The sequence below is a fragment of the Chrysemys picta genome, chromosome 11 (genome assembly GCF_011386835.1).
Source record: "Chrysemys picta bellii isolate R12L10 chromosome 11, ASM1138683v2, whole genome shotgun sequence".
NCBI classification, from domain to species: Eukaryota; Metazoa; Chordata; order Testudines; family Emydidae; genus Chrysemys; species Chrysemys picta.
In genome coordinates, this window is record NC_088801.1 from 62,363,774 (window position 1) to 62,382,205 (window position 18,432).

The 18,432-nt window shown below is 46.5% G+C and overlaps 1 protein-coding gene across 3 annotated transcripts in view; it reads right to left on the bottom strand.

Annotated features, from left to right (window-relative positions):
* Window positions 1-3,488, bottom strand: part of KLF7 (KLF transcription factor 7) — a 68,388-nt gene extending 64,900 nt beyond the window's left edge. The window contains exon 1 of one of the 3 annotated variants that reach the window (XR_010591644.1): window positions 2,779-3,463. Coding sequence is in view for 2 of the 3 variants with exons in the window: in XM_005306069.5 (XP_005306126.1) it covers window positions 2,779-2,880 (102 nt within the window). In the remaining variant the exon portion in view is untranslated. Of the gene's footprint in view, window positions 1-2,778 lie in introns of all 3 variants that reach the window. The other 2 variants (XM_005306069.5, XM_005306071.4) reach the window with 2 other exon arrangements.
* Window positions 3,489-18,432: the final 14,944 nt, after the last annotated feature.

Consider the following 18,432-nt stretch of genomic DNA (forward strand, 5'->3'; position numbering starts at 1 on the left):
CTGAGCCATCACTGCAATTAGTGATGCACATTTCATAATCGGAAACACTAGCAGTTGCATGCAACTGTCCCTACTACACACTTCACCAAGCAGCCACAAAACAGTAGGCCAAACTAGGGACAAAAGGAAGAAGGTTGTGTCAACAATTTCATGTAGCTTTAGGGTAAAACTATCAACAGCCCAGATGTGTCTTTATAGTATAGAAGGAGATATCACTCACAAGGAGTTTTTAAAGTGGCATACACTAACCTCTCTACTCCGAGTGTTATAAGCATGTTAAACAAGAAACAACTTTTACTGACAATGTGATAAAGAATCTTACTCTTCATCCTCACAACTATACTGTTGCCATCTTAAAAGATACTAGAATAATCTTCCAAAACACTGCTGCATTGCTGGTGGAAGAGGTAGTATTCTGGATCATTACTGTAGTATTTATATTGCACCGGGTTTTCATTTGAAGAGATGTTAGAATGATCAGTTCAAGTGCTTTCACTTAAAATTAAGGTGGCTACTTTACATTCTTGGGGGGGGGCTCCATGTAATGGATTACTGCCCGGGAAGAGGAGAGGCAAAGACAGACTTTACTACTAGTTAGCTGTCTCCCAAAAGCATGGTCTCCAGATTACCACTTTTAAAGGGAAACAAATGGAAAACACACACCTCCCTGAAAGCTTTTTAACCTAAGCTTATGACAACTGAAAGAGATTAGGAGGAAAAAACCACCTCTCTTTTTCAGTTGGTTTATTTTGTACATTTGACAGCACCTTGGGCACCAGTCAGATTTACTGTTCCCTGTGTCAGCCAGTTTTCCCCCAGTTGCTTGCGTGGAGACTTCACACAGCAACAGGGGAGGAAAAACATTATAAAAATAGGATGTATTATAAAACAACAAGAATTGGCCAGGGGACTGAGGGGAAGAGGTAGCCTGTGAAAATGGTCTTAGCTCCTTTTCTAAAAATTAGCTAGATTTTTTAAGTGATGGTGTTCCTTTAAAATGTAGCTGTTACAATAGGATTGCTTTGATACACTATTGCAGAAAGTGAACTGCTTCCCTTTCTTGTATGAAGTCAGGCAGCAGTAGACAAAGTATCACATACAGTATCTGCCTTAGGCATGCTGGCTATGTCAACAGATTATCTCACATTGAACTGTCTAGACTGTTATTAATATGCAACTGATTCAACAGCAAGGACAATGCAGAATTAAATGGGGATTCTAAAATGAAATCATATTAACCGCTTCAGTTTAATTTAGCATGTTAAAAGTCTAAAGGAAACCAGATGTGACCGTCACTGAGGTGCAGACTGAATATTAATAACAAAAAGTGTTTCCCCCTTTGGAGTATTAAGCAAAGTTGGACTGTCCAGTTGCAAATGAAATCTGAAAATGTTTGCCCTGTGGCTGCCAGTAAGCCTTTCATAAAAGAAAGCTGAAGCCAATATAATTTTACTAGGTAAATCTCCAAGTATCCAAGCACAGCCCAAGTAGGTAACAATGCCACAGATTGTCCTGGAGTCCTATCATCCACCCAGAAACAAAAACAAAAAATCCTACCGCCCACTTACTAGAGAACTAACACATGCTAGCCTTGCGCAGGCAAATATTGCACTGGATCAATGCAAAATGAAATCCAGCCCTCATTAGTCTTAACCTGCTTCTGTCACGGGGTATGTAAGTTACATGAGTGCCACATGCCATTCTACCCACACCTGACTATTCTTATAGACTTGTCGGTTTTTTTAAGAGACACTAACTTACAGAATGTTGACAATCTGACAAACCTGTAATCACGTCAAGCAACACAGTAGCTTAGCTTGTATCCTGCTATAATGAGGAGTCCCCTGTTTTTTCCTCCAGTATCCCAGTTGACAGTTATTTATAGTCAGTTTGTATTTGGGCTGGTCATGACTTTTACACACCGTGCCCATTTCTCTATAAACTACTCTTCCCCTTGATATTATTTAGTCATGTCACCCATCATTTTTAATGCATTCACAATACCAGATTTCCACCTTTAGAAGTACTCCAGTTCCTTCTGCATATTAACCCTATAGTGTCTCAATACACCCTGGTGGTTGAAACCAGCCTGAAGTGTTATTGTCTTAAGCCAGTTTAAGATACAAAAAGAAGTTTCATGTGTCCAGAACAATTCAAAAATAAATCATCTTTCTTATTCCAGATTTCACTTAGTGTCTTTTGCTATTGATACCATTCCCACCCCCACCACATCACTAAATTAAGGTAGGATTTTTATTGACACATACTAATTACCTGAAAAAAAAAGAATGATCTATTCCGTTTCCACCAGCTGCCAGTTGTCAACACTGGCTGGAACAAGTGATCAGCCTTGTTTCAAAGAACAAAAAAAATCACTAAGCTTTACGAATAATAATAAAAAACAAAACCCAAAGAATTTCACCGGATCTCAGATACTGCCTGGTGTGTTTATATGATTGAATGCTAGGGTGACCAGACAGCAAGTGTGAAAAATCGGGACAGGGAGTGGGGGTAATAGGATCCTGTATAAGAAAAAGACCCCAAAATCGGGACTGTCCCTATAAAATCGAGACATCTGGTCACCCTATGGAATGCAGACAGCTTTGAATGGACTGCTCTGTTTCTAACTGCAAAAAAATATATTAAGGTGTTAGCCCCGCACACAAAAAAACCTCCAAATTAAGTATGAAAGAAAAATAAAATAAAATCAGAAATGCAGCCTCGACGCACCGACTGTCTGCACTTAAAAGATTGACAGGAGTAATTTAAATGGTTCACCTGCTGCCAGTTTTCCTCCAAGGATGGCAAAGCCGAGAAGTAGCCGGTGTCGTGGACAAGCTGTAGTTCCTGGAATATACTATAACTAGCCAACACATCCATGCTGCTGCTGAACAAAACCCTTTTGTTTTGTTTTGTGTTTGTTTGTTTGTTGTGGGGTTTTGTTTTTGAGCATAAAAAACAACAATAGATCCAATGTCCCTTTTTTTTGTTTTGTTTTGTTTCTGTCACACTGTACCCCCCAAAAAATCAATTCAGGAAAGAGAGGGGAGGGAAAAAAAACAACCCAGTGAGAATGGCTAGATGCACCCAATATGTACAGTGCAAACAGCAGCCAGCAAAAGAGGGGGGACTCTTCCACTTGTAGTAAATGCAATTCCCTTCCAGGGCTCTAATCACTCCACTTCTTGGACCAGGAAGGGGGAATGCAAACTCACTGACACGAAACTGCCATCTATTTCTGCATTGCTGCTCGCTGCTCAGTGCAATCTTTGCTCTTTATTTTTGGGAGGTTGCATTTTTTTTTCTCGCGATCGCTTTTTTTCTCAGCCCCCATTGTCCCCCCCTTTCAAAGCCAATCCCCCCCCCCCGCCTCAATCCTGCAAGCTCAGAGCCCCCCCTTCTCTTCGTCCCCCTCCCATCTTTTCTCCGCGCAGCCGTCAGCTCTTGAAGGAAGCTGTCCATTAAGACAACGCGTGACCATGTAAGGCGAAGAGGGGGTGGTGGGGGGAGCCCATGAAGTCACTGAAGCCCAATGAGGGCCAAAGAGAAGGGGTCGGAGGCGGAGCCTGGCACGGAAGGGCCGTGCGGATTGGATGGGGGTTGATCTCCCCGCTGCCTTACAAGGCAGTGTAAGGCGAGCTATTTTTAGAGGGCTATATAAGGGGCGCACGGCTGCGCGCGCCTGCCTGGGGATGGGAGAGGGGGTGATGGAGAGACACGGGCTCTGGCTGTGGGCGAGCAGTGTGGGGAGGTTTGCAAAGAGAGCCCCGTAAAGAGACACGGCAGGTAGGAGCTCTCCCCGTGCCCGGCTCCCACGCCGAGCTGGGCCAGCAGCGTGCACACAAAAGGACCCACAACATCACCCCCTCCCTATCCCACCAAGGGTGCACCACGGCTCTGAAAGCTGCAGCCTCCGGTGGCATCTTAATTGCAAAAGCCAAATGTTTCGGGGAGAAGGGCTTGCTCGTTATTTACCAGTGTAAGGAGAAAAACGCCACTCTTAAAATACAAGGCACAGCCGGGAGGGGAGGGCAAAACTCCTATTCCGAAGGAAGTAGGATCTGGCTTCTGGTTTCTTTCATTTAGCTGTCTGTTCCGCCCCAGGAGGAGAGTATCAGCCCTTCTCTGGAACGTGCCACCGGGAAAAAATCTTTGACTGGAACAAGGGGAGAACGTGGTGCAGAGGTAGTGGAAGAAAGACATTCAGTGTAAGCAGAGAAGGAAAGCAGATAGTTAAATCCAGGCTCTCTGATTTAACCCTGTTCTGCAGACTTAGCTACAGCCAGTCTTCTGCTCGCCAGCTCCCTAACTCAGCTCTGCCCGGAGTACCATGTGAGCGCCCCTGCTTGTTTTCTTCCCAGGTTGCTCACTGAAGGGGGAGGATCTGTAGAAAAATTCCGATTCCCAGTCAACAGTTGATTGAGAGAGGGCACGTCAGACTGATGTGTAAATTGTAAGGGGTGAGAGGGGAAGACTAAATAGCGTTACAGCAGGTGTGTGAAATCTGTTGGAATATGAAGGATTTGGGAGTGAGTTTTAGACACGTGCCCAGTGTCTGTGTATATTGTAAAAAGCAACAGAGGGTCCTGTGGCACCTTTGAGACTAACAGCAGTATTGGGAGCATAAGCTTTCGTGGGTAAGAACCTCACTTCTGTTAGTCTCAAAGGTGCCACAGGACCCTCTGTTGCTTTTTACAGATTCAGACTAACACGGCTACCCCTCTGATACTTGTGTATATTGTGGGTATCTAGCCCAAACAAGGATAATGCAGCCTCTGAGAAGCAAGAAGTGCTGAATGTTAATAAGGCTGGAATACCTCCATAAATGTACATGTATTTATTAAGTCAATAGAGATTCATCAAAGCATTTAACCAGGCTTAGCTGTTACCTGATCCTCCTGCATACTAGTTTGGGTTAGCTAGTGAGCTGTTTGACCGTAAATGGTTAGTGTGATGGCAGCTTCCCCAAATTGCTCTTGGAGCTGGGCAGAGTTGCATTTCTGCTTTTGGAATGATTGCAGAAGTGTGACTGTGCTAATTTAAAGATGATGTTTTTTTTCCAGTAATAGAAGAAATACGTTCTCTTTGTCTCCCTTAAATTCAAAGGGCCCATGAGTCCCATCAGATGCGCAGCCAGGGCCATATCCTGCCATCAGTCAGCGTGCAGAGCTCCCTCCAGTGCCCTTTTGCTAGGGACCCATGAGTGTGAGAGTTGGAATGGTTATCAACATAAACAATTTTTGCCATAGATGCTGCCATGTGCTCTCAGGCCATCTGGTTTTGCAACAGTTGCATCACCACTTTTCTGCCCCTACGTGAATAAGATGAACACATTTAGCCACCATCTATTTCTGCAACCCAACATGAGTTCCTGGGCCAGATTGTCAGCTGATGTAAATTGGAATAGCTCCACTGACTTTAGTGGAGCTGTACTGATTTACCCCAGCTGAGGATCTGGCCCCGTAAGTGTAGCTCACAGTAATGTTCAGGTATAAAGTAAACTGTCTGGCAGTAATGATTTTTGCGCGTGTTTCGTCCCCTTCCGAGTTTTTTTGCACAGAAAGAGACAATCAGGGCCAAATTATGGGGAATGCTGTTTTCTAGCACTGACTTCATATTAAATGCAATAATTCTGTAGCTGAAATTTATGTTTGGAGGAGATGTAACTTTGGATTCTGTAAATAATCATCAGGAGCGATGGGTTTGGGGGGACTATAAAATAAATGTCTTGGCACTGCGAAAGTACACATTCTTTTAGAGTGTGGGTTTGGTTTGAAAAATAGTTGGATGGTTCGTGGGCTTGATCAAAGGGTGCTCAGTCTTTCATGTCTGAAGCCTGCACAGTTCATTGGTGATGGTGAGTTACAGTTTGTTGGCAGTTCAAAGGCCTGTGTGGGGAAAAAAAGCATTGCCTTTCTCTCTCCATTCACTAGCCCATTGTAAAAGAACTACCCCATTTGGCAGAGGAGAAGAGAAGCTTTGCACTGGCTGTATCTGTACTGAAAGTGTTCTGAGTATAGAAGTCATCAGTTTCCAGGGTTTATCGGTCTCCCAGAGTAGTGACAGATTTTCTGAGCACACGGAATGACGTGTCAGGTAAAGATCCTAATGAAAGGACAAGAAAAGAGAGAATCCCAAACCAAGAGGGTCAAATATGATAGGAAACAAGACAAGACAATTGTTACACAGCTACTGTACCAAGAAAAACCTGTTTTAGAAAAAGCTTTCAGTGAGCATTTGTCCTTCACAGATCATCTTTGGAACATGATTTCAGAGCGAGAAACTTGTAATGAAGCTGTCCTTGGCCTGTTTAAGGGTACAGAAGATGAAGGCTACTGAATTTGCACAATTTGGACTATTTAAGTCTCCATTTCTATCTACTGATTTAAGAGTTTCCCAGGGCTGAAAAAGCACTTTACACCACACCTCTAGCCTGGAATCAGGTGTGGCTTTTTAATAATTGTGAGTATCTACAATTTTAATAACAAGCAAGGTGCTGAGCAGTTGGACCCCCAGAGCTAAGGACTTCCTCTTTCACAATGATTAACCTGTGGCTTTGTTTCAGCACTTTCCATTTCTAAAAGGAAGAGAGGATCTTTTCCGTATTCCAGGCCTCCGTTTAGACCAGTTTCCCCTCTCACATACAGTCATGCCCATCTGGAGTAATACCGTTGATTTCAGAAAGGGGCGATTTCCATTCTCACTTACCCCAGTGCAGATTTGTAATGGAGTTACTCCAGATTTGTATGGGTGTAAGTGAGAGCAGAATTTGGCCTTTACGGCTTGGGGATAGATTGCTCTAAGGTCCAGGTTGTCAGTCCCTACTGACAGACGACCTTATAGGAGTCTCCTGTGATACGGTATTGATCAATTTCACTTTCTTGCCCTACCTGTCGTCAGAGATTTCTGCTTTGGATCGTCATTGTTTGTTTTGATTTTATTTCTTTCAAACTTCTCTGGCTAATACTGCACATGGAGAAATTACTATATCTCCGTCCTCCTGGAAAAGGTTGCTGTCAAGTAGGGCACTACACTGCTGGACACAAGCTGAGAATCTAGCCCGCAGTCTTTTATCATAGACTCATAGACTTTAAGGTCAGAAGGGACCATTATGATCATCTGGTCTGACCCCCTGCACGCTGCAGGCCATAAAACCATCCCCGCCCCTTCCCTGGACTCTGCTGCTGAAGTCCCCAATCCTGTTATCAGGCTGCATGGTTACTAAAGGCCAGACTTTGCCATTAGATATAGGCATGCAGCTCCCGTTAGTTTCAGAAGGACTGCATGCTTGTAGCTGAAGGCAGAATTTGGCCTTAAGCCTTGATGTGAAGTTCTATGCTAAGATTCTGGCCACCTGCCTGGAAATGATTCAAAGGGCATCACTCCATGGATTCCAGGAAGGTGTTTAATTTTTATTGTCTGCAGCGTTGTGGATATTCTGCTTAGACGTTGGTTCAGAAAGCAGGCTCTGCCTTTCTCTTAAAGCTGGATGGGGTTTATCCTTTGACAGTGTTGGAAATGTCTGAACCTGGAACTAACATTTCGCCTACACAAGCGTCCCTGTGCAAAACGCACCATGCAACTGTGCTGGGTCAGGAGCAGTGAAGGAAGGAGTCATTAGAGAGCGGTGAAGGAAGGAGTCATTTCCTGCGCCACCCTAGCTCCAGGGGTGGTAATCTGCTACTGGTCACTACCATTAGCAAAGTGCAACTCCTCCTCCCATGACCCAGCCGCACTTCCCAGCACACTGAGTAACATCGAGCTCTTACAGACTAGTTTTCATCAGTAGATCGCAAAGTGCTCAACAAAGGAGGCAGTGTTCAGATGGGGAAACTGAGGCACAGACCGGGGACGTGACTTGCCCAAGGTCATCCAGCTGTCTAGTAGCAGAGCCAGGAAAGATCCCAGGTCTCCCGAGTCTTAGCCCAGTGTTCTATTCACTAGGCCTCACTGCCTCCACAAGCCATGCTTGTGGGTGTGGAATTAGTGGGCTCACAGGCCCAGAGCCCCAGAGGTATTTAGGTACCTAACTCCCATGGGAGTAAGGCACCTAAATACATTTGAGCATCTGGACCACAGTGCCTCTATATGGAGACCCAATGTCCAGGGAGGCTGCTCAAGAGTTTGGGGCGCATCCCATGACCCCTTACACCCCTGCCCAGCTGCGTCATCCGAGTCACCACCTGATCCTCAGCGAATCGGATGACCACTTTGGCAATGGGAGCGGTTTGCGCCACTGATTTTGATTTGCATTTTTGGCACCCAAGAGCAATGGTGGCTTTTAGTCCTGGGGATGTCTTTCCTTGGGGCCTCTGGTTTTTTGGGTAAGGACAGAGGTAAATGTTTTTTGGTGGCTACTTGAACGCCTCATCTCCCATTCTGGCACCTCAGGCAGCGACTACTACCCCTCCCCCCGCCCCAACCTCTGTCACGATAACAAAAATGGGCTGTCTCTTACTATTTGTGCCGTAATAAGAATCCCGAGCTCTTAGAGTGCTTTTCGCTTTAAGCGTTTTACAAAGAAGGTCAGTATCATTATTCCCATTTTACAGATGGGGAAACTCGGGCACAGTGAGGGGACGTGACTACCCAAGATCGCCCAGGAAACCAGTGGTAGATTTGGACATTGAATCCAGGTCCCCTGAGTCCCTGCCCAGGGCCCTATTCACTGATCCTCACAGATATTTAGGTGCCTTACTTCCGTTGATTTCAGTGGGAGTTGGGCACCTAAATACTTGTGAGAATCTGGGTCTAAGTCATTTTGCCTCCTCAACAGTGCCCTGAGCTTGGCCGGGCCCTTACATGCTCCTGTAACACACATAATAATAATGATTATTTCTGTAGCTCTGTTCAGGCTCCTGGTGTTTTGTTCAGGATGATCTTTCATGCACATTGGAGCCTGGCCTTGCTGAGCCCTGGAGCAGCGCTGGGGAATGTTTCAGTAAGATGCTATGAAATTCCAGTTTGTGCGGAGCATTTACGTTTGCACCTATATTGTATTACTTTGGATTAGCAAGGGCACAGTGTGGTTTGTTTCATGAGGATAAAGAGCCGGGATGTTATGCTGAGTATGGTATAAACTCCTGGATGGATATATTGGTTTTGTTACCAGTTTAGGTTTCAATTCAGGGTTTCTTAGAGATCTAATTATTACATTGGGATGGCCCTTTTGAATTCTGGCCGCTCTCACTTAGCTGTGCATCATTCCTAAGAAATAAACTGAATTCTGTGCATTTACACTGGGTGGGTTTTCATGGTGAGATTTTAAAGCCTGCGATCTTGTCTGCTCTACATGGCCAGAAATGATCCCATGGCACTTTCCACACACGTAAGAGTTTGCCCAGGTGTCTTGGCCAAAATTTGCCCTTCCTCCACATCTGCAGGGCTGCTGTCTGCATCATTAATCTGCCCTGCTCCAGCCCAGAAGTGACTGCAATTCAGAGATGCTGTGTGTATATCAGCCCTGATACTGCAAAGGGACCCACAGGCACGTATTCCCTGAAGTCAGTGAGTCTTCGCATGGGTCTGCACTTGTGGGTGCCTTTCCAGGCTTGGGGGCCATTGGGGGTCCATTAGGATAAAAAACACTCTGTACACACTGTGAGCTTGATTCTCTGCTGGTGCAGCCATTTCCTGTTTTGCAAAGCCGGTGTAAAATTCTGTCATCAGTCAGTGCGAGTGGCGAATTCTGATTTGGCAGCTGTTTACAGCCTCTTTGCACAGGTATAAGTGACTGCCCAAGGTGCACTGCAGGGGGATCAGACCCTGGGAAAGCATTGCTGTTTTGATTAAGTGCTATCTGATTCCAGCGCGGATGTGTTCCACATCTCTAAATCTGATCCTGAACAGCTGCAGTTTTTACCAAAATCCTAATAAACAGTAAAGAGCCATAAAAGAGACAATTTCCTTTCCCAGAACCAAACATTTTTCTTCAGGCCCTTGAAGTCCCTAATTTCCTCTAAGTTTTGATAGCTTTCCCCTTCTTGTCAGAAGGGTGATGGACTTTATAGTTCCCACCCCCACCCCTTAGCATTTCAGTGAATGGGAGGATAGTTCAGTATGTCAAGTTTCCAAACATGTTCTCTTAAAACGTGCGCTGATTTGAATGACTGCACGGCCAAGCTAGACCAGACCAAAGGTCTACACTACGGGGCGGGGGGGGGAGTCAACTTAAGATACGCAACTTCAGCTACGTGAATAGCGTAGCTGAAGTTGCGTATTTTAGGTCGACTTCCCTGGCTGTGAGGACGGCAGCGAGTTGGCTGCTGCCTCTCCCTCGTCGACTCCGCTTCCGCCTCTCGCTGCGGTGGATTTCCGGAGTCGACGGCAGAGCCATCGGGGATCGATTTTATCGCGTCTACAGTAGACGCGATAAATCGATCTCCAATAGATTGATCGCTACCCGCCAATCCGGCGGGTAGTGAAGACGTGCCCCAAGAGGGAGTTAGCAATGTTGAGTGCTGGGATAGAATTCATGCTCTTCTCTTCTGACCCTTGTCTTTGGCGCAGATGGTAGGGTGGAGGCAGAGGGGGCACAGTGAGAAATCTGGTTTTCTAGGGCACTGAAATCCTTGTTGGCCCATAATTTTTAACCTTCTGCTTTTTAGTTGAAGGTATTTCTCCAGGATAGCTCTTTAAACACCATTGTGCCCTCTTCAGATGGCCCTGTCCCCATTCCGATTGGCGGAAGGCAAGATTGTATGAGAGAGGAATCTGATTAGGCCCTCGTTCTGTGTCCAAAAGGGCCCCTGAACTCTCCGATGTCCGCAGGGAATGCAAGACTTCTGTTGGACAGCTCCTCTGAAGAACAAAGCATGCAGGCTGGACATATCTCTGTGCACATGTGTCGTCTCACTTGTTTGTAACCCAGAAGGGCTGATCTCACAGTCATAGAATATCAGGGTTGGAAGGGACCTCAGGAGGTCATCTAGTCCAACCCCCTGCTCAAAACAGGACAAATCCCCAGACAGATTTTTGCCCCAGATCCCTAAATGGCCCCCTCAAGGATTGAACTCACAACCCTGGGTTTAGCAGGCCAATGCTCAAACCACTGAGCTATCCCTCCTGACTGGGGAGCATCTCAAATGAACATCAATGGGAATTTTGCCTAATCAGAGGAAAATTAGGAAGTGGTGGGGCCCATTGGATGGAACCATGGTGTAGGAACCGGGAGACCTGGTTCTATCCCTAGTGCTGACCTGCTGTATGGCCTTGAGCAAGTCTCTCTTTTTCCCTCCTGCCCTTTGTCTTGTCTCTGTAGATTGTAATCTCTTTGGAGCAGAGACTGTCTCTTACTATGAGTTTGTACTGTGCCTAGCACCAGGGGGTCCTGAGTTTGGTAATAATAGTATAGTCTGCTGGATTGGGCTCATCGTGGGGCACAACACATGAGTTCATCTGGCATATGTCATATCTGGGGGGGTTCCCAGGGATGCAGTTAGCATTATTCTCCAGGCACAACTTTGTGGGGAATCGCACTGTAGAATGGCTACCCTTTTCTAGGATTGTCTAGGCTGGTGGTTTTTGAGAGTCCCTCACTGCTGCTCCGCAGGTGGACAGCAGTGGTGGCTGATAGTGTCTTCGTCTCGTGTGCAGCTTGCCAGCAGACTGTGATCTTTTGCAGCGTTACTTTGCCACTTTCAGATTGGGGGACTGGAACGTGCTTTCCTTGGGGTGGCCCTCGTGGAACCTCTAACAGCTGAACGCAGTGGGTTTTGTTGCCGTGAGCACACACAACACCTGTGTTCTTTGTTCTTCGCTGGCTACCGGTTCTGTTCCCGATCCAATTAAAGGTGCAGGTGACAATCCTTAAAACCCTCTGGTCTGGGATCTGGTTACCAAAGGGATTGTTCCTCCATGATCCGCTGTCACAGTGGAAGTCCAGAGAGATACCTGTGATACTAGAATTCCGAAGATGGCAGAAGCAGGATATTTTCAGCTGAAAGATCCCACCTTTGCAGCTCACGTCCTGGTAGAGCCCCAGACTGTTAGGTTTAATCAAGCTTTTGACTAACTATTCTTTTGTTATCAATTTGGGGCGGGAGGGTTGCTTTGTTTGCTTTAATGGAAAAATTTCAGACGGTTTTAACTAAGAGCAGGACACTTTGTAAATGAGTTGTCATCTCCCCTGGGATTTGGGACTGCATTCCTATTGGCCACTCACTTTCCTCACTTGCACTGCCTCTCTACCAGATTTACCCCCTGCCATCCACTGCCACTGGGTTTTTGCATGAGATCCCTTTCATGTCTGAGCTAGTTGCTATGGCTACTGGCAGTCTGCTACCTTCTGGGTCTCTGGGAGCCATAAGTGAAGGTGTTTTTGCAGCATGGAGGTAAACGTTGCCTCTTCCTTGTATGGCGCATCCAGCCTCACTCAATCAACACACCGCTGGTGTTTCACCTTGCAAATGGGCCTGGATTTGACGGGATGCGAGACTGCAGTTTCTTCTTTCCTCTTTGAAAACAGCTTTTTCCTTTGTATAGCTTTTTACTACAAAGGGGAGGCTTCCTTCGGTTCTAGGTGTTTGCTTGCTTTGCATGTATTTGTGTGTGTGTGCGTGTTCTCCATGTACCTTTCGTTGCCCCTTCTGTTTAAAAAAAGTCAGTTTCATCTCTGGAATTGTTCTGCGGATATGGAGACTTTCATCTCCTCATATTCTCTGGGGTTCTTTTCTTGAGGATATGTTTTGTATCCTTGTTTCAGTCTTTGCTAAATTGCCAGAGCGATACCTCTTTAAAAGGATTAGTGTGCACCCTGGGGCACAACCTTTCGATGGAAAACAAACTGGTTCCACTTTGCATAAGCTCGTCTTTGCCAGCCCCTGATTTCCCTAACCGAATGTGCGTGTTCTGACCCAGTGCTTACGCAGCTGTTTTGCCTTCGCTCTCCCAGGGAGAAAGCCTGCTCAGCTGCTCTGAACAAAGGCTGAGATAGGAAAGGGAGAGAGACAGTGAAGTTGAAATCTTGGTGTGTTGACCCTCTGTTCTACTTTGCTGAGAGATCAGGTCCCAGCTGGAGACTTGTTAAAAAACAGAGGCTGGGATTCTGTCCTCCCTGTCCAGCAGGTGCTACCCAGAAGGCATAGCCCAAGGGAAGGAAGGTGGAAGGTAGCTTTCAGTCACCTTTGTGCCCTGGGATGCTTGGCTGCTCTAGCACTTAGTGTGACCTTCAGTATAAATTGGAGCAATCAGGAGCTGCCCCACTCCCACCCCAATCCACTCTCTTCTGCCCCAGCTCCACCTACGGTGTTTCCTCTGAGCTGGGCCTTGCTTCCCAACCCCATGCTGCCACATGATGTGTAGGGACCAGAATGGTTAGCAGAATCCTTCCCAGACTGCAGGTCACTTCTATTCTGTGGCATAATGAGGTTCCCATGTTTTCCCTAATTCCTAAAATGGGCATAATTGGTTTTCTGTACCTTTCAAATCATTGAACCATGGAAAATGAAATGGCAAAATAACATTAAGGCTCTAATTGCTATGCAGCAAATGAGCGCCCTTCAGAGGTAAGACTGAACGCACTTAACCCGGCAATCTTAGCTCAGTTCATCCAAAGAGCTTAACAGACTTTGCAAACTAATCACAAATCACTGAGTGTGCCCATAGGAGGTGCAGCCCAGACCAAAGCAGGGGTCCATCTAGCTCAGTGCCGTCTGTCTCTGACAGAGGCCAGGCACAGGTGGTTCAGTGTAAGGTTAAAAACAACCGTACTGTGTGGGCTTGATCCTGGAAGGGGGTGAGTTCCTTTGACTCCCACTGTCTTCAATGGGAGTGGAGGGTGCTGAGCTCCTCATAGGATTGAGCTCTTACAGAATAACGTTGCCATCTATTAATGGTTGGATTATATGCCCTAAAGTGTTTATATGTCTTATAATTGCTTTTTAGCTCATCTAATTGTAGTTGTTCTCGTTATTCATATTAAGATCAGCCTGCGTCTCTGTGGCTGCGTTTGTATCAGGGACATCAGAACGTGGCTTAAAGTCGATGTGACTCAGGTGCTCTTACATTGTGTTAGGTGACATGGGGGTAGCAATAAACTGAGCCCTGGCTAGGCTACATCCTTCACTCTGGCTACCGATGGAGGAGTTGCACCTCTGGGGAATCATGGGTTCTAATTTCTTAGTCTAGGCAGAAGCTGAAATGCAGCCACTTTTGGAGAACTGCTTTCACTACCCCAGTGTCTTGGCCAAATTCCAGCTCAGCTAATGATGTTCCTACACCCTAAGATTCTCCCCTCTCACTTCAGTTGGATCTAGTAGTCTTCATTTTGCGTCTGCTCCATAGCGTGGCTTTGCGCTATTTGGGTAAAACGTGTTTAACAGACATTTGACATATCCACACTGACCAGCAAGCATCTTAGGCCTGCGTTATTAAATAACAGATTCAGATAAAGCACCTTGGGCCAGAGCCTCAACTGATATAGGTGAAGGTGCAGCTGCTTTGACTGAAATGGATTGAGACCAGCTGGAGATCTGGCCTGATGTTTTATATCAGCTAGATGGGGCGATGGAGGCTCTCACAAGGGTCTGTGGTGGGGTGGATGAAAAAAGGGATTTCTCCCCCTTTAAAAACTTTTAGCCAGGCTGAAGCTGGTTTCCTACTTAGTTTGCTCTTGGGTTTTTAAATCACTTGCAGTGACTTTGACTCCTAAGTAAAATGTGTGAACCAAGTGGCATCCTGGAAGGAAGGATTGACTTCAGGATTGGCCTGATCCTGATTACATCAAAGTCAATAGGAAAACACCTGTTGAGTTTAACAGATTCTTAGTTGGAATTTTGCTGATTTGGGCCAGATTTGATGCTGATTTATTAGCCCACTGACCTCAGAGGAGGTTGCAATGTTGTTGTAGCCATGTTAGTGTCAGGATATTAGAGAGACAAGGTAGGTGAGGTTCATTGGACCAGTTTATTTGTCTGTCTATTTCAAGCTTTTTTTTTTTTTGGACTTATGACGGCAGACATATTGATGGGCCACTTCACCTTGAATTGTCCCTTAGAATATGCATTAACTACTTATGCTAAACAATCTGTTCCACTTTGTATTTAGCTGTGACACTCTGTATATATCTACACTGCAATTAAAAACCCACAGCTGGCCCATGCCAGCTGACTCAGGCTCGCAGGGCTCGGGCTGTTTAAATTGCAGTGTAGACGTTCGGGCTCAGCCTGGGACTTAGGGCCTTGTGAGGTGGGAGGACACCAGAGCTTAGGTTGCATCCAAGCCTGGACATCTAGACCACAGTTAAACAGCCCTTTGCTTGAGCCCTGAGAGCCCAAATCAGCTGGCAAGGGTCAGCTGCAGGTGACTAATTGCAGTGTAGACATACCCTCTGACTACCATTCCCAGAGGTGAAGAAGAGCTCTGTGGAGCTCAAAAGCTTGTCTCTTCCACCAACAGAAGTTGGTCCAATAAAAGATATTACCTTGCCCATTTTGTCTCAGTGGAGGTGTAAGTTAGCAATGAATTTGATCCATTATGTTAAATTATAAACTCCTTAATATGGGTTCATTCCAATGCCCATGGAATTCAGTGAGGGTCTTTCCATTAACTGCAGTGGGCTTTGGCACAGGCATTCTGTGATTTTGGTTTTAGAATTGAATGCAGGCAACCAACGGATGAGATTCAAAAAATGGGTTAGAATAATAATAGTTTGCAAGTAAACAGCATCCACCATCCAGTCATCTCGGAGCACTTTACAACACCGATTCGTGATGGATTAAATCTGTCAATCGGTACCGTGGCATTATCCTATTTTGCAACTGGGGAAACTGAAGCACAGAGAGCTTATATGGCTTACTTGAGGTCCCCTGTCCTGAGCTTTTAACCACTGATCCATTCTTCCCCACTAAAAGGTTCACTCACTTATCTGAACCTTATCTTACTATCCAAACCACTTGGGTCTGTAGGCCAGTCTGTAAACCAGGTAAGGGCAGGCTTTCTCCAGAGATATCAAATAGTTCCTGATTCCCGCCAGACCAGAAATACTGCAAGAACATCGTTCCTTGCTGTACGTCTACCTCCAGCCCAACACAAAACTAGGAAGTACAAGGGCGAGCAAAAAAGTCAGAACTAAAACTGTTTATCCACATTATCTGAATGTTTCTGGCTCTCCCTGGGTGAGGTAGCAGCTGTCTTTGTTCTACGTGTGTCCAGTGCGAAGCACAGTGGGGCTTGGAGCACCTCCTTAGGCCCCGTAGGTTCTACTGCCCTACGAACAATAAATAATAATAACCTGCGAAAACAGTTGTGTTTGAGTTTTGAGGGATGGTTCCGATTGGCTCTCCTGGTTCAGCCATCCCTGCTGCAGAGTCACTGTGATAATTGGTATTGCGGCTGTGCCTGGAAGTCCCCGTCAGCAATTAGGGCCCCATTGTGTTAGGCGCATAATGAAAAGATGGTCCTTGCCCCAAAAGAGCTTACAGACTAGGTAACATAAGGTGCCTGATATGGCAATGCCGTGATAGGGTCATAAACAGTAGTTATCTTACTGCTGGGCTGACCCTGCTCTCGTAGTTTGGGTCACTGTTGAATTCAGAGGGAGCCAGATCAAGTCCCTTGGCAACACTCCTGGCCCCTCATTCCCATAAATAAATGGAGATATCCCATCTCCTAGAGCTGGAAGGGACCTTGAAAGGTCATTGAGTCCAGCCCCCTGCCTTCACTAGCAGGACCAAGTACTGATTTTGCCCCAGATCCCTAAGTGGCCCCCTCAAGGATTGAACTCACAACCCTGGGTTTAGTAGGCCAATGCTCAAACCACTGAGCTATCCCTCCCCCCCCCCGTGTTGCAAAGGTTGTGGAAAATAATGCATCAGGAGGTACTGTAAGGTAGTTCTCAAAGAGGAGGTGGAATTGTTTACATGGTGCGTGCCTGTGATTTCATACATTTAACAACCAAGCCAGTTGACTCGCAGATAACTTATAGGAAACGTTGCAGGAAAATCAAGGAACATTGGCAGGTCCCAGCGGATGGAGTCATGGGACAGCGCCTCTGGTGGATCACACTTTTTTGATCATCAGCCCAGGACTTATGTAAAGTGGTGGCATTATTCCATAGATAGGATACGCATCGACCAATGTTTGATGTGTGCGGCTCTCACCACAGCGAGACAGTAAGCATCCGTGTGCCGCTCGCTGCCTCCTGAAAGGCTGGAATTCTCAAGGAAGCAGAGGTTAAAACAATGCTGCTGGTTTTTTCTAAACAACTCTCAGATGAAGGCTATGCAAAGTGTTCAGACTAAAACCTGCCTTCCAGTCGGGAGCTGCCAGAGTCTATTACTGAGCTGTTTCCACATCCTTGGGGGGGTTTCTCTTCTCTGCTGTCCCTTATAACAAGCTGCTGAAGACACGGCTCTCACGGTGCAGCATGGATGTGTGAATTAATGAGGAGATTTTCGAGTGCGACAAAGAAAGTAGAGGCTCCCGGCTTGTCTGTCAGAGCAAGTCACGCTGGATGCACCCAGGTTTAATAGACGTGCCACTAGCCTGGCAAGTCTTTCTTCAGACTTCCTGATGGAGAGGTGTGGGGAATAAAATACCCAACCTGGCCAAAAATGCACCCGCGACGAGGGCGCCCGGGCCCAGTATCAAGGGGGAGATGTGTAAGGAGGAAAGGGGAAATCCACATCCCTTTATTCAAGCCACAGGCCAGATCCTCAGCTGGTGTAAATCAGCGCAGCTCCATTGGCTGCTCTGAGGATCTGGGGGCTCTGTGCTGTGGGGTAACAGGGTGGCATTAATGTCAGCCTTTCGCAAGTGCCATTCCAAGTGCAAGGCACAAGCTGCATTCTGCCCCTTGTACCTAGCCGGCCGCACTGAGGTGGCTAATTACCAGCACTGAAAAGGGGATGGATCTGTGTGTCTGTCTGCCTGGAGTGCCCCATGCTGGAACATGATGTGTTTATATGGTTTCTTTTGCTCTGATTTTCTCCTGTCTGAAGGGTCAGAACATAAGAACGGCGATACTGGGTCAGACCAAAGGTCCATCTAGCCCAGCATCCTGTCTTCCAACAGTGGCCAATGGCGGGTGCCCCAGAGGGAATGAACAGAGCAGGTAATCACCAAGTGACCCATCCCCTGTCGCCCATTCCCAGCTTCTGGTAGTCAGAGGCTAGGGAAACCCAGAGCATGGGGTTGCATCCCTGACGATCTTGGCTAAAGCCATTGATGGACCTGTCCTCACCTATCCTCTGCCCACTAATAGAGCCCAGCACTCAGCTCCAATGGGGTGTTCTTCAATGGTATGTGGCGGGGAGAGAGATTGTCTCGCTTTCAAGCTACAGAGCAGCAGCAGAGCTCCTCCACACCCCCTAGTGCAACCTCGTTTGCAAACTCATGTGTTCGGTGCCTTATTTTACACTGCCCTGCACCTGCAGGCAGAAACTCTGCCTTGAGCATAAAACACTCTCAGGAGAGTGTATTGCCCCTGTTTAA